The 14,321-nt window shown below is 39.6% G+C and overlaps 1 protein-coding gene across 1 annotated transcript in view; it reads left to right on the top strand.

The window, feature by feature from the left end:
• The first annotated feature begins 4,776 nt into the window (after positions 1 to 4,776).
• The window catches only part of LOC119427432 (gamma-aminobutyric acid receptor subunit rho-1), a 28,329-nt gene continuing 18,784 nt past the window's right edge, over positions 4,777 to 14,321 (top strand). Inside the window, exon 1 of the mRNA XM_037695047.1 lies at positions 4,777 to 4,911. Within this exon, the coding sequence (XP_037550975.1) occupies positions 4,805 to 4,911 (107 nt within the window). The 5' untranslated portion in view covers positions 4,777 to 4,804. The remainder of the gene's footprint in view (positions 4,912 to 14,321) is intronic.

Below are 14,321 nucleotides of genomic sequence, written 5' to 3' on the forward strand. Positions count from 1 at the left end.
CTCATCAGATCATCTTTCGACGTTGATTCAGCCTGTCCGCCAATGTTTACAACATGTTTATTTTTCTAATTTTGCGCGATGTCACAAAACAACATGTGTAAAAAAACTAGATAACCATCGTCCTTTTTTTATTGCGTAGAGCTCGAAGTAAACTTTGCATTATCCCGCCAGGAAAGCGTCAGCTGTGACATCTAAATCACTTTTAAACCCACAGTTTTGTCTTTCAGGTACAAACCCCTTCCTCGAAACATAAGAAAATGCTCTCACAGTTTATCATCCGTCATATATTAGCATAAACTAGATTTGTTTTATTATTTATTTTTAATTACATACAGCGTGAGAGCAAATTAATAGTCAATTTCTTCCTTAAGAGAAAGCGCAGTTAGTCTGACAGACAATACTTAGGGCAAAATTTAACAAATAGGCGTCACGTGACTGACGCTCAAGCAGTTTCAACTAGTTCTCAAAACCGACATATTTAGCAAAAGTCTAAACAAAAAGATGATAAATTCTTGTCTTATGAGCACAACAATGCATAAAGAACAAGTGTCAGGACCGGGGAAGAGAGTGCTTCCGTTGTTTTGATCACAGCGACCTCCTGTGGACGAAAAGGTAAAAACACTTTGCACACAGAGGCAGTGTTAATGAAAATATTTCTGACATTTAACTAGTGTTTACACTGAATAACATTTAACCTCTGTAGTATATAAGTAAATATTGTAAATATTAAATTCTAGTTGGTGAGAATGTTTATTTTTGGTTACTTTAAATGATACAGACATGTTTAAAAGATCAAATGACTGTAGAATGGTTAGGAGCCAGGGGGGTCAGATATTGTTATATAACCTAATGGATATCTGGTCAATACATGTTGACACTCACTATAATAATAGAGGATTTTAACATTTTACACATGCAGTTGTATAATTGTCCACTTAGGCTAACAAATAAGTTGCATAACTGAAAGACATGTCTATTAATGTTACGTTTGTCCAACATGTCTCATTTTCAGTAAGATATAATCAACTTTCTCATAATTCCAACATTTTATGTTGAGTTATGTTTTAGGAAATGATATGTAGATATATTGCAGTTTTGTCAGTATTAAATTTGCTGATAATGTTTAGCTAATTTGGATTGAAAACCAATACAAGTATTTGATCAGAAGGCATTTTCTGTACTCAGAATGTGTTTTTGTTCTTTAGTTGTAGTTGCATAAAGTCTGATTTTTTTAATGTATTTCAGTCTAAATACAAATTCACATTTTAAATATACACAACATGCTCTGGGTAGTACTTACACTTAGCTTTACTTGAACAAGCTTAAATAATCCGTGTTAAAAGTAGCAAAAATCTGACTGAACTTTGTCTGTATGTCAATATTCATGTAAGCTTTTAAGTTGATGATGTGCTGATATTATTCTTTTTTTCTACCTACAAGTTATATTTTCTTATATGAAAATTGAAACTGTAATCATAGTAGTAAAAAACAAACAAAATAGATCTTCACTTATAAGTGGGGGAGTGGTCAAGTCAAGTCAAGGTTCTTTATTTGTCATTCGCACCACATGTGGGTGGAAACAAATTATGTACACAGGGTCCCAGTTACATCCAACAAAAGTATAAATTGTAAAGAAAAACAGTAATTAAATCTAAGATATGAACTAAGAAATACACTAAGCACAAATAGTACAAAAACAATACGCCGAACAACAGCAGCACAAACATGAGTGACACATCTGACACATCACATCTGTGTGAGCAGATGAGGATGAATGAACACAGCAGCATGAAATAAATCAGCAGCATGAGATGAGCAACGTAGATAATCAGCAGCACATATTAACATTACAGTGATATTTCACAGTGATAATTCTGATTAGGGATTCATGAGTCTTAACAGCCTCAGGGTAGAAGCTGTTCCTCAGTCTAGTGGTTCTACACTTAATGCAAAAAGTGTGTGTGCTGGGTGAGTGGGGTCCTTCATGATGCAGGTGGCCCTCTTCCTGCATCTAGAGGTGTAGATGTCTGTGATGGTGGGGAGGCTGACTCCAACATTCTTCTGTGCAGCCTTCACCACTCTCTGCAAAGCTTTTCTTTCTGCAGCTGTGCAGCCTCCATGCCACACGTTGATGCTGGAGCACAGGATGCTCTCCACTGCACACCTGTAGAAGGAGGTGAGGACTGAGCTTCCCAGACCAGCTCGCCTCAGCCGCCTGAGGAAGTAGAGTCTCTGATGAGGTTTCTTGATCAGGCTGGTGGGGTTGTTGCCCCAGATGAGGTTGTCATTCATGTGTACACCCAAGTACTTGTAGCTGGAGACCACTTCCACCGCAGATCCTCCTATATTCGGGGTGTGTGTGTGTTTGTTCCTTCTGAAGTCCACAATCATCTCCTTTGTCTTCTTCACATTGATGTGAAGGTTGTTCTTCCTGCACCAGCTCTCCAGGTGTTCCACCTCCTGCCTGTAGCTGGACTCATCATTGTTTGTGACGCATCCCACCACCACTGTATCATCGACAAACTTTACAATGTGACAGCCTGGATGGGCAGCTGCACAGTCATACGTGAGCAGAGTGAACAGGAGGGGGCTCAGTACACAGCCCTGAGGAGAGCCAGTGCTGAGGGTTATGGTGGAGGAGGAGAAGTTGTGGATGCTCACTGACTGCAGTCTGTTTGTTAAGAAGTCTAGGACCCGGTTGCAAATGGAGGGGCTTAGTCCTAGTGTGAGTAGTTTGTCCATCAGGGTTTGGGGGCTCATGGTGTTGAAGGCAGACGTGAAGTCCACAAAGAGCATACGGACGTAAGAGTTTTTCTTCTCCAGGTGGTTGAGCGCAGTGTGGACAACACAGGAGATGGCATCCTCTGCTGATTGGTTCTCACGGTATGCACACTGATGAGGGTCCTTGCTGATGTTGATGGTTGTTTTGATGTGGGTCATGACCAGTCTTTCGAAACATTTAGCGACTATCGGGGTGAGGGCTACTGGCCGATAGTTATTCAGACCAGTCACTGTAGAGTTCTTTGGGACTGGGATGATGGTGGCAGTCTTCAGCAGGTGGGAACTGTCTCCAGGGTGAGAGAGGAGTTAAAGATGTCTGCCAGCACCTCGCAGAGCTGATCGGCACATTCTTTCAACACTTTCCTGGGGATGTTGTCTGGGCCGGTTGCTTTGTGTGGGGTAATCCTCCTGAAGTACTCCTTACTTCTGCTGAGGTCACGCTGAGAAGCTCTTCATCCGGTGGTGAGGTGAGTCTGGTGCTGGGTGGTCTGTTCAGGTCTTCAGAGCGTGCATAGAACTTGTTGAGAGCATCAGGCAGTGATGGGTCTTTGGGGCATTGTTTGCTCTTGCCTTTATAATCTGTTATACACTTAATGCCCCTCCACATGCTCCGTGGGTCTTGTGAGGTGAATTGACCCTCGATCCTCAGTGCAAATGTGGCCTTGGCCTTCTTAATACCAACAACCAGCTCTTTCCTCGTCCTTCTCAGCTATAGTTATATAGTCAGTTATAAGAGATTATTTTAGATAATTAAACAAATAAAGATCATACAAGTTGATTTTTACCTGCAATGTTTTTTTTCAAAATGGCTTACATGAAAGCTTTTAAGTTATTTTTCAAGGTACAGAAAACTAAGACAAGACAAAATAAGAAAAAAAACACAAGTGTGAAATAAAACTTTATTACTCAGTGTGGGATTCACTGAGCTGTTGATAATCTGTGTTATATATTTGTCTCGGTCAGTGGTTCAATTGTAAACAAGGATCCACAGATCCAAATAAACAAATAAACAAACAATGCTATAGAATTACTCAGACCAATATTTAGGCTGACGTAGTTGCAGCTAACCCAAATTCATGATCTTATAATCCAGCGGTTAAAAAAAGGGCGACACGTGGCCAGGCGGATGTTGACGTCAGCGAGGAGACGTTGACTGGCCCGTTCAGAGCGACGGCACGTTTTTGACAAACAAACAGTATTACAGGCTGTTGCCTGTCACTGAATTAAATAAACACTTTATTTGAATGAGGCCAACATGTGGCGATGGTTAGATTGCATTCTGTGAACTAATAATAATAATAATCAAACAATAAAAAAGATATATCCATGCTTCATGTCTAATGATGTTGGTTTAAAGGAATGTGATTTAAAGTCTGTGTCGGTCCAATAGATGTAAGAATCACTGATTTAAAAAATATATTTCTCACTATTTGTGAACACAGTGAAAAACAACAGAGCAGGCAGCAACAGAAACAGCTCATCTGGCATTAAATCAACTAATAGAAGTGCATCTCTCTCTCTCTCTCTTTCAGATTAACAGAAGGAGCTGAGAAGCTCCAGCTCACACCAAGCTCCTTCTCCTCAGCCTCTCTACATGTGTATTTCCAGACGGGTGACCTTACAAATGAGCATGCCGCATCACTGTGAGATTTGGTGTTTTGGGGCGGTGCAAAGTGGAGTAGAGTGCATGAGAGTGCAGGGTATCTGAGCGCAGCAGAGCGCAGAGAGGCAGGCACATCCGCCGCTGGAGGGATCAAATCTGTACCATCTGACGCTCAAGGATTTATGGGTTTAGTCAAAATTGCTTTTCCCACTGTGGAGATTAAGCACAGTGGGATGTTTTCCTCCCGGGCCGTAGAATAGCCGGGTGGAGCTGCTGCTGTTTCTGTGTCTCTCCCTCTTTATCAGCTCCGGCGCTGGAGGAGAAAGAGGGAATGTCTCAGGAGGGCACGGTGCTTCAAACCCCTGGCGGGAAGTAGATTGTGATTGACAGGAGAGGTCCGTCCTCTGGGGAATGTGAAGCATGCAGGTGGATACAGTCTTTGTGCTCCTGTGTGTTTGGCTCGCTGCTGCAGCCGGGAAGACGGTTCAGCCGAGAGGTCACAAGCTGGAAACCTACAAACAAAGCAGGTAACACACTCAGCATATATATATATATATATATATATATATATATATATATATATATAGACTTGTAAAAGTTCTGCTTCTTGTTGGGACTTGATTTATCTCCTGGAGATGTTGCTCCCAGGTGCGCTCAGTCACCTCCTGTTTCCTGTATCACCTGTATCCCCCCCCATTCTGAAAACAGGCAGCAGACTGGAGCGATGAGAGAGGGAGACCTAAATCTCCACATCTATTTATGTACTACGAGCGGATGCTGTGTTCTCCTGCCCCACAACTGCTGCGGGGCACTTCATGACCGTTTTCCCTGCCGGCTGCAGTCAATGTCATTTTCTGCTGATTATTTAGGCTAATTGCTGCCTCGTTAATGCGGGCATTAAGTTAGTTGTTGTAGTTTTAGTGCCGGAAGTGGATGTGACAGTCAATAAAACGTTCTTGTTCTGCTTATAATTGATTTGGCCTCTGTAGGAAGTGATCGATACGGAGGATTGTTTGCTTCTGACGTGTGTGCAGCTGGAACAAAAAGAGAAAACTAGAAAAGTGGGAAGTATTTGCTTTTAAAGACTAATGACGTGAATTGTTTTTGAATGTATTAATCCTGTCAGAGAGTACAGATTACTGGATGTTTTGTTGCTGCTGTTAGGAGTAGAGGAAATATGCGAAGGTGCAGAAAAAGAAGCTGATTGATCAGAAAATGATCTGTTCTTCGTTTTTAGTGTCAAATCTGAATGAGGCGAGTCCATTCAAACACACCTGAAATGACAACTTTAATTTTTAAGCCTTTTGTCTACAACACCATCAGCTGGGTGTTTGCTTCTTCAGTGATAATTACATAGTGGCAGCTAATTATTATTATTTAATAATGAAAAAGTCAAACACTGTCAGAAAACCCACCTTGAAGCATTGAAAGTCCTTGTTTTGTCCGAACAATTAGCCACTAATTCTCTATAAATTAGGAGCAAAAGTAGATTTTTTTCCCCACATCTAATAGCTAAAATCAGATTTGTTTGTAAAGGTTGACAAACAGTTGCAGTGATTAATCAGTTTTTAAAGCATTGTTGAATAGTTCACACAGTTGAGTGAAGCAGGGCGTTGAACATTTAAGTACAAAGATTATTTTCTTGAAGATAATGTTCTTTTTTTAGCAGTAACCACCCAAAAAACTGAAGGTTTTGATACTGCAATGAGTAGAGAATGCTATAAAACTCAGTGTACGGTCATTTTGAACACACTCTGAGTATTCTGTATAAATAAAGGTTGAATGAATGAATTATTAAGTCACTGTTTGACAATCGGCGCTGCTAAAGCTCACTCAGTTCAGTTTTCCTCTGCATGTTGCTCTCCTCCTACTTCCTGTTCATGTGAAACAAACAGACAAATAAATTCTATGTTACATTTAGAAACGTGACTTTTTCAACTGTATTCACTTTAAAATCCCTGGGATCAAGTTTAGAGAGTCCTACAGTTAAGACTTGCAAAATTCAAAATTTCAAATGGAAATAATGGCAATAAATTGTATTTTACAAGAATAAACCTCAAATTTTAAATATTGAAGGTCAGTCCTTAACAGGGATTTTAAAAATAGGTGTGAGAAATACATTTTAGAACATTTTTTACCAAACCCTAAAAATGATCAACTATCTCAGCTGGACATGAAGAGACACAAAAAGAGTAACGTGTTAAATGTTTGTTCATAATTTTGGTAAAAAACACAAATTACTGATTTTTTTTTCTTGTATTTGTTTAATGTAGATATAATGACAAAAAAAAAGCCAAAATAACAATCAAAATATTTGTGAGTAGTTTTCTTTAGAGTTGTTAGATGTTGGACATTTTCAGAATATAAATGTAGAAATTTCAATATTTGTAATATACATTTGTGTGTGTGTGAAAACACTACAAAAAAACTAAATGTGATGTGAATATTTTTGTCCAAAGTTGTGTATATAAATTTTAAGCAGGACCACAACAACAAATAATGAGAGATGTGTAGAAATGATTAAAATTTATAGTTTTTTTATTTTTTAAGTTGCACAGTTGTGACACAGTGAGGACTTTAGTGATGTCATCATGTTCTAATTATGCCAATAAATTAGTACACTTTACATCAAACTCATTATTTTTCTTGGACAAAACTGAGTGTTTGTATTTTTGCTTGGATATAATGCAGCTTGTTTAAACTACCCTCAACTTCCAATTATTTATCATAAGTTCCCATAATTCCTATGGAAAGGGTTAGATTAGGAATATTCTGAAAATTTCACAGCTTCATGAGAGTTTCTGTAAAGTTTTTGGAAATGTTCCACGTCTTTATGACTCCATCTACTGTGTTCACTTTTAAATTTAAGTAATCTGACATATTTTGTTTGACACTGAAAGTTTAGAAGTCCTTTCAGATCATGTAGAAGTTTATATAATCCAGTTTAATTAATTTGTTCTTTCCTTCCAAATTACATATTTTTCCAGTTTTTTTCTTCTCCAGAACTTTACATTTAAAGCTGTAAAAACATTTATTTAAAACAATGCAAACAGTAGAAAAAAATGGCATAAAAAAAATCAAACATTTCTACACTCAAAATCAGATTTCACCAAAATTTCATGCAGATTTTATACTTTTCACTCGCAGTCATTTATTTGGCAATGAAGACACCAAAATAATTATTTTTATAAATATTTTAATATTAGGTTGATCTTATGACTGAATGTCTTATTTTTTTAAACGGTGCAGCATTTAAAAAAATATATATTTTCAATGTCTTAGTTCAGCACAGCTTATTAACTTTCAACATTTGATCCAGTGTTGAAACTGCGACAGATGCTCAACTTTTCACTACAGAAAGTTGTGCATGGTGGATCCAAAACAACATTTTCTGCTCTCCTTTCACTTTTCTACTTTGCTTTTATGTATAAACATAATTAAAAGTAAAAAATAAAATAAAGAAAGAAATAGATTTCAAGTACCATAATGTCCAGAATATTGAGCGCACCTGAATATGATCTGCAACAACTACATTTAAAAGGAAAAATCTTTTGTGCATGTATAGACCACACTTATCTACAAACTATGGGTGTCCACACTGTGACATGAAATATTTACACAGAAAGATTAAAAAAAAATATTCAATCAAACACTGTAGCATGGCAGTACACAGTTGCAGAGAGATGTGCAGCTCTTGTAGATTGAGTCATCCACCAGATGGTGTTTCATAGATGTTATCTTGTTGTTTAACACAAACAGACAGAGTGAACCCCACAGGTCTTCATGACAATGACCTCCCTCACTCATGGTTACTCCACTGAATCATCTAACACAAACTAACACATAATGAACACATAGACTAAGCTAAGAAGAATATATTAATCACTAAAAGAACAATGCTAAACAGCTAACTGTAATGATAACAGTGAAAGTAAATTCTACCCACAATCCCTCCCTGAGGCCATGTAACTGACTGAAATCCCCCCCCCCCCGGTGGACCAAGGAAGCCAAGGCTCCCACATAATCGTGCATATTTCACTCCGTGGAGGTCCGTGCCTACTGGAGGCAGACTTCAACGCGGACTCGAAGCAGACGTCCACAAACCATGTCCGCGCAAAGATCAATTTTTATGACCCCGTACTCGGTGTCACACGATAAACTGTCCGGCGATGGACCGTTTTGTATGCGACACCAATGTATTAATTCCCCTTCTGCATCCCTGGTCTGGTTTAATGGCCTTTTCTTTTTTTTTTTGCCCAGAGGCAAGCAATCTCTTCCTCCTCATTACAGCTGTCATTTCTACCCCGAACCCAGAGCCCAGCACTGCCTGACCTGGATTAGGGCTGGGCGGGTCCATAATAATGTGCTTAATATGCGGGCCTGGTCTGGCTTTTGATTGTGTCAGTGGATGCTCGTGACTGACGATCCAGTTATATGGCAACATGGCTTGCCATACAATCACCTGCCGCACGCGGCCATTTCACCGCGTGCTAACCAGCCTTGAAAGAGGTAAAATGTTCAGTTAAGTTTCAGATGGACTACTGCCAGTGATCTATCAAAATCCAAATAGACGTTCAGCCACTGCATTCAGCAGACGCGTGTGGCTGATGACCCAAACAGGTGAGCTCACACATCTGACATCTCAGAGCAGAGTCCAATGCAGGCAGAAGCAGGGGAAGCATTTAATGCGCTTTGACGGCCATGAAAGGACAAACACCCCCTCAGCTCTGATCTTCTGCCCCTTTCATTCAGCCGTGTGTGTCTGTCGACTGTTAATAACTATATAAGTAGTCAAAGCTTAATTAAAAATGTCAGTGGGGTTTTCGGGTTCGGACCTGTAATTACTGTTAATTCGTCAGATCGGGTGGAGTTCGGAAATGATGGCTACGGGCTGGGGCCGGGTCGGGTCTGATCTTTTGGCCCAAATGCAACGCTACTCCTCGTTCGTTGACGCCATGACTGAAATTGTGAGAAATTAAGGAATTTTTCAGGAGATAATTAAAATCAGGCCTGGCGTGACTAATCGTGAGTTTGGAGATTTCCCAGTGGGCTGGTCTGATGTGTGGGCTGCAGGGCCAGCGCTCCCTGTTTTGTTATTTCTATAACATTTTATTTAACAACATATAAACACAGAACACTGCTGCTGCTCCTGGGCTGCCAGCTGCCTCTACCCAAGGCCGCCCGCAGCTCTAGTTCTTTTTTTTTGCGACCTGTAAATCAATCCAATCGGTGTGTCAGCAAATGACCAATCGGTGACCTCAATTTGTCCCGAAGGTATACGCCCCTTGCCTGCGGAGCTGGTCTGCAGCCCATCAGGGTCTCAACCATCTGCAGACAGTGCGCGTGGAGTCCGTGTGGCTCATAGAGTACACACAGTACACCAGAGTATGTGGAAGCCTTACGGCAGCTATGTGAGTGCCTGGGTGTGCCGAGGATAAATCTTTTAGCAACATAAAGCTTTATAGCCTGTCAAAAAAATAAATTCATAAATTAGCCTCAGCATTGTATACGCTGCGGAGTTCCAAGCATGTAAAAAAAGTAGTGGCTTATAGGCTGGAAATGACGGTATATACACGGTTCTGCCTTGAACACTGTTTATGTTGCTCTATGACACTTGAAAATACTGTGACCCCAACTAGATATTTTCTCACGCAATAAACCAAAAGTACACACCCCTTGGACATAATCTTAAGATGGCACAAGAAAAATCATAGTTTTGATGGCTAGAAAGTGCAACAAAAAGCAAAAGAGTGTCTTTTCCCAGTAGTCTTTGAACAACACTACCAATTTTTGTGTCAAGACTGGGACATGCTATCAGATTTTTTTAATCATCCTGCCAAAAATTGGCACCTATGATGTTGAGAACAATTCAGAGACACGGGGGTTTGAGTCCAAATCCTTCTGTCACATCCAATCAGATTCTGAAGGCATCTTGATTCAGAAACATCTTCAGCCTTCGTTGTATCAGCTCAGCACAACTCTCTGAGGTTGTCCAAATATACAGTAATTGCATCATTTGACACCTGGGGAACGCTGTAATAAGGAAAAAAGGTGTTTTTTTTTCCCAGCATTGCTCCGGGCCACGCTTTCAATTATGTTGCCTTGGCAACCGAGCCTTGCTTCAACCCTCATTAGTGCGAGTAGTTTTTCCTTTTACCGCTCTAAATTTATGAAGCGCTTTCAGAAAACATAAAACTTTTTGGAAAGCGACTCTTTTGGAGGAGTGCTTGTTGTTGTACAGTTTGTTACGTCTAATAAATAGAAATGAGAAAATGAAAGTGTCTCGCAAAGCAAAATTAATTTTCTATCCTGAAAAGGCTATAGAAACCACCATTGTCCTAAAAATATAAGTGCAGAGTCCAGCTGTAAGCCCACAGCTTCAAGTGAGGCACCATCTTTGCTTTAATACGTGGTGAGGATGATAAACTTCTCCCGAGCGGGACGCTGCAGCGCTGTGTGCCTCTATCAGTTCTGAATGATTTGCATCCTCTTAATGTATTCAACACACCCTGTCCAATCATAATCCCCCGCCTTTAGATACCCTATCACTTTTCATGCTTTAACTGGTGTTCATGGATCAGAGGCGACATTAAATAATAATTAAAAATCAAAGAAAATCTACTCATTTTTAAGATTTGGATCATTTGAGTGAATGAGTTTTAAATGATTGAATGTGCACATTGTTTATTACAAGGCAAGTTTGGCTGCAAGACAAAGTTTAAAGCTGTCTTTTTTTTATTTAAACAGTCCCTATAATTAAATGAAAAGCCTAACAAAACTTTAGGGAATGCACATCGCCCACCTGTCCTCTCATGCCTGAGTTTTAAGTTAATTTTATGTTGTGTAATGATAAAGAGAAATGATATTGCATGAGATTATTGCACAGTCATGTGATATTGTGAGATGTCACCCTGAGTGTGAGTTGTGAATAACTCTCAGCCACTACTACCTGTACATTAAATTTCAGCTCAGTATCTGTAAAATATACTGAGTTGTAGCCATTTAGTGCTGGAAAATATTAGTCAGCTGTGGTGGTCATTTTAAACTGAAGTGACTTTAAAAGTAAATTACGGTAGTTGTGGATCATCACATGCATGTGATAATTTCAAGAAAGTTTTATCCAATTCCAACCAGTTATTCGTGAGATATTTTGCTAACAGACAGACAATGTTGATTCTGAATAGTTAATGGAAATATTGTAACTACAATCTGAACGATCCGTTAGCACTCAGAATATGTGCTGCGGATTAGACTCAACTACTACCACAACAAATTTCAAGTCAATATGTGTAAAATTGGCTGAGTTAGAGACAGATTTGTACAGTAGTCCTTCGTTTATCGCGATGGATCCGTACCTTGAAGCGCTGCGATAAGTGGAAAACCGCGAAGTAGGAATAGTAGTACTAGTAGTTCATTTTAGTATATGAGGTGTTTTAAACTCTTCCCACTCTCTTGCAATATTCTAAACAATGTTTCTAAACTCTAAACTCTGTAAAAGAGCACAGCATGTCATGATTTCAGCTCCCTGCCTCCTGCTGCGCTCTCGGCCACGCCCACTTCCCCGCTCTGCACAGAGATCAACTGCAGGAGGAAGTTTCTCCCACAGCTGTGGGCTGCACACAGGCGCTAAATCATTTAAAATAATTTATTTTAAATAAAAATTCCATGCCGATCGTGCGACTCATCCATCAATCAACCAATTGTGTGTCATGTCCAATTTTACTTTGAAAAGCCTCGACAGAGCGAGTTTGCGAAAAGCAAACGCCAAAGTAGCGAGGGTTTACTGTATTTTGTGAGGTGCCCCAGCGTGGAGCAAATGAGGATGGAGGCAGGTGTGAGTGCTTCACCCTTCCCACTTACATTTTGATGTTCTTGGTACGGAGAGTTGAGCCAGCGATGCTCCAATCACAGGCCCACCTTCTCTGGCCTCTGCGCCACCACTCCCCATATATATATAAATATAAATTAATTTCTGCAAGTTTTAGAAAAAAATGTCCTCTTTTTAACCCTCAAACACACAAACATTATCGTTCCAGCTTTGTCTTTTGGCAGCGTGAATTAAATATTATTCAAGTGATCATCTGCACCCTTACGTTGATTAAGATGAAGAAGAGAACAATTACCATCATCTGTTGAGAGGTAGAAAGCCCAAGTAGCTGAAGGCCAGTGTGTAATCTTTAAATGCCAGTACCATCTTGTTATCCAGTCTGCGTGCCTTAGTTTGTTGTTTTTATTTATTTGTTCCCCGGCTAGTTTAAAGTCACCTCACATCAGCTTTCTTCCTGCTGACACGTACACCCTGTGAATACAAACCTAATGTAAATCCCACTGCTCTTCCTACCCAGGGGGGCGGGGGGGAAAAAAAATCTGAAATCAAACTCTGCCTCTTTCATCACCCCAACTCTCATCTCCTGAGTGTGAAATTGCCAAAGCGTTTGGGCGCTGCTGGCGTGGGTTTGTGGGAGTTTTCACAGCATTAAGTTTTCTCCATGAACGCCTTTAGGAGGACGAGCTGAGAGGAGGATTTGTGTAGGACAGAGGAGGCCCACATAGAGGAGAAAACCCTCTTGACAATCAGAGGGGGATGATTTTTGGGGACAAAATAAGTGTAGAAAAGCATAACCTGCATTTCCTATGAAAATGTGGTGTGAATGATTATTGCTGAAGAACAGCTGAAATTAGCTAAAAAAACAAACAAACATGCTGAATTGAAGCCTAATTGAAAGAACAATCCTCAACTAGCAGAAGAAAGCAGAAAGAACACATTGCTGCTGAATTAGGTATAAATTAGTAGAAATGAGCACAAAAATGAAGAAATTAGCTAAAAAAAGCTGAAATTAGCAAAAAATAAAATGGCTGAAAAGGCAGAAAGAAGCTTAAACTATCTGAAGGAAGCAAAAGAGCAGAAATTAGATAAAAATGTGGCATTAGCTGAAAACGCTAAAATTAGCATAAACGGCTAAATAGTATCTGAAATTAGCAGAAAAAGCTTAATTTAGCAGAAGAAAGCAGAAAAAACATGTTTGCCCAGTTAGGCTGAAAGAACCAGAAATGAGCTCAAAAAGTGTAAGTTGTATGAAAACAGCTGAAATTAGCAAAAAACAGCTGAAAAGTAGCTAAACAACTAATGAAGCTTCAGTTAGCAGAAGGAAGTGGAGAGCACATTTTTGCTGAATTAGGCAGAAAAAAGTTTAAATGAGTGCAAAAAAGAGGAATTAGCTGAACAAGCTAAAATTAGCATAAAACAGCTAAATAGCTGAAATAGCAGAAAAAACTGAAACTTGCAGGAATAAGCTGAAAGGAGCAAAACAAGCTGAAATTAGCAGAAAAAAGTTGGAAGAAGCACACAAATGTTGTAGTTAGCAGAAAAAATCTGAAAGGAGTACAAAACAGCTGAAAAAACAGCTGAAAGTATAGTAGCTGAAAAAAGTTTGAATTTGCAGAAGGAAGCTGAAGCAGAACAAAATGTGAAAGGAGCAGTAAAAGGTTGTAAACAGATGTAAAGATATGAAGGATGTAAAATGAGCTCAATTCATTTTCTATGAGAAATAAAATGACAGAAAAGGTTAAATATTTCAAAAAGCTAAAGTTGCACCAATACCAAAAGCCATAGCAGAGTTTCCCTGAAAGACGTGAACGTTTTGGTTCATGATTTGTTGAAATAGCTTCAAAACTGTGTGACGAGAATGTCAATGAAAAATGTACGTAAGAAAAATGGATCACAATAATGTGACTGCTTCATAAACATGACACTATGAGCCTTTTCCAACTTTCTCCTCTGTTCCAGTTTTTTCTTGTTGCCAGCCTTTTTAAGCCCACGTGCCGTAACGTGTCCAGAGTGACCTCTGCAGAAAATTTGGCCCAGTAACCGTAATGCGGCCCCAGCGGCGGCGTACGCCTGCAGGGAGTGTCAGAGACAATGTCCAACCACACAGAG

Source organism: Nematolebias whitei, chromosome 21 (assembly GCF_014905685.2).
Source record: "Nematolebias whitei isolate Nwh7 chromosome 21, NemWhi1, whole genome shotgun sequence".
Taxonomy (NCBI): Eukaryota; Metazoa; Chordata; class Actinopteri; order Cyprinodontiformes; family Rivulidae; genus Nematolebias; species Nematolebias whitei.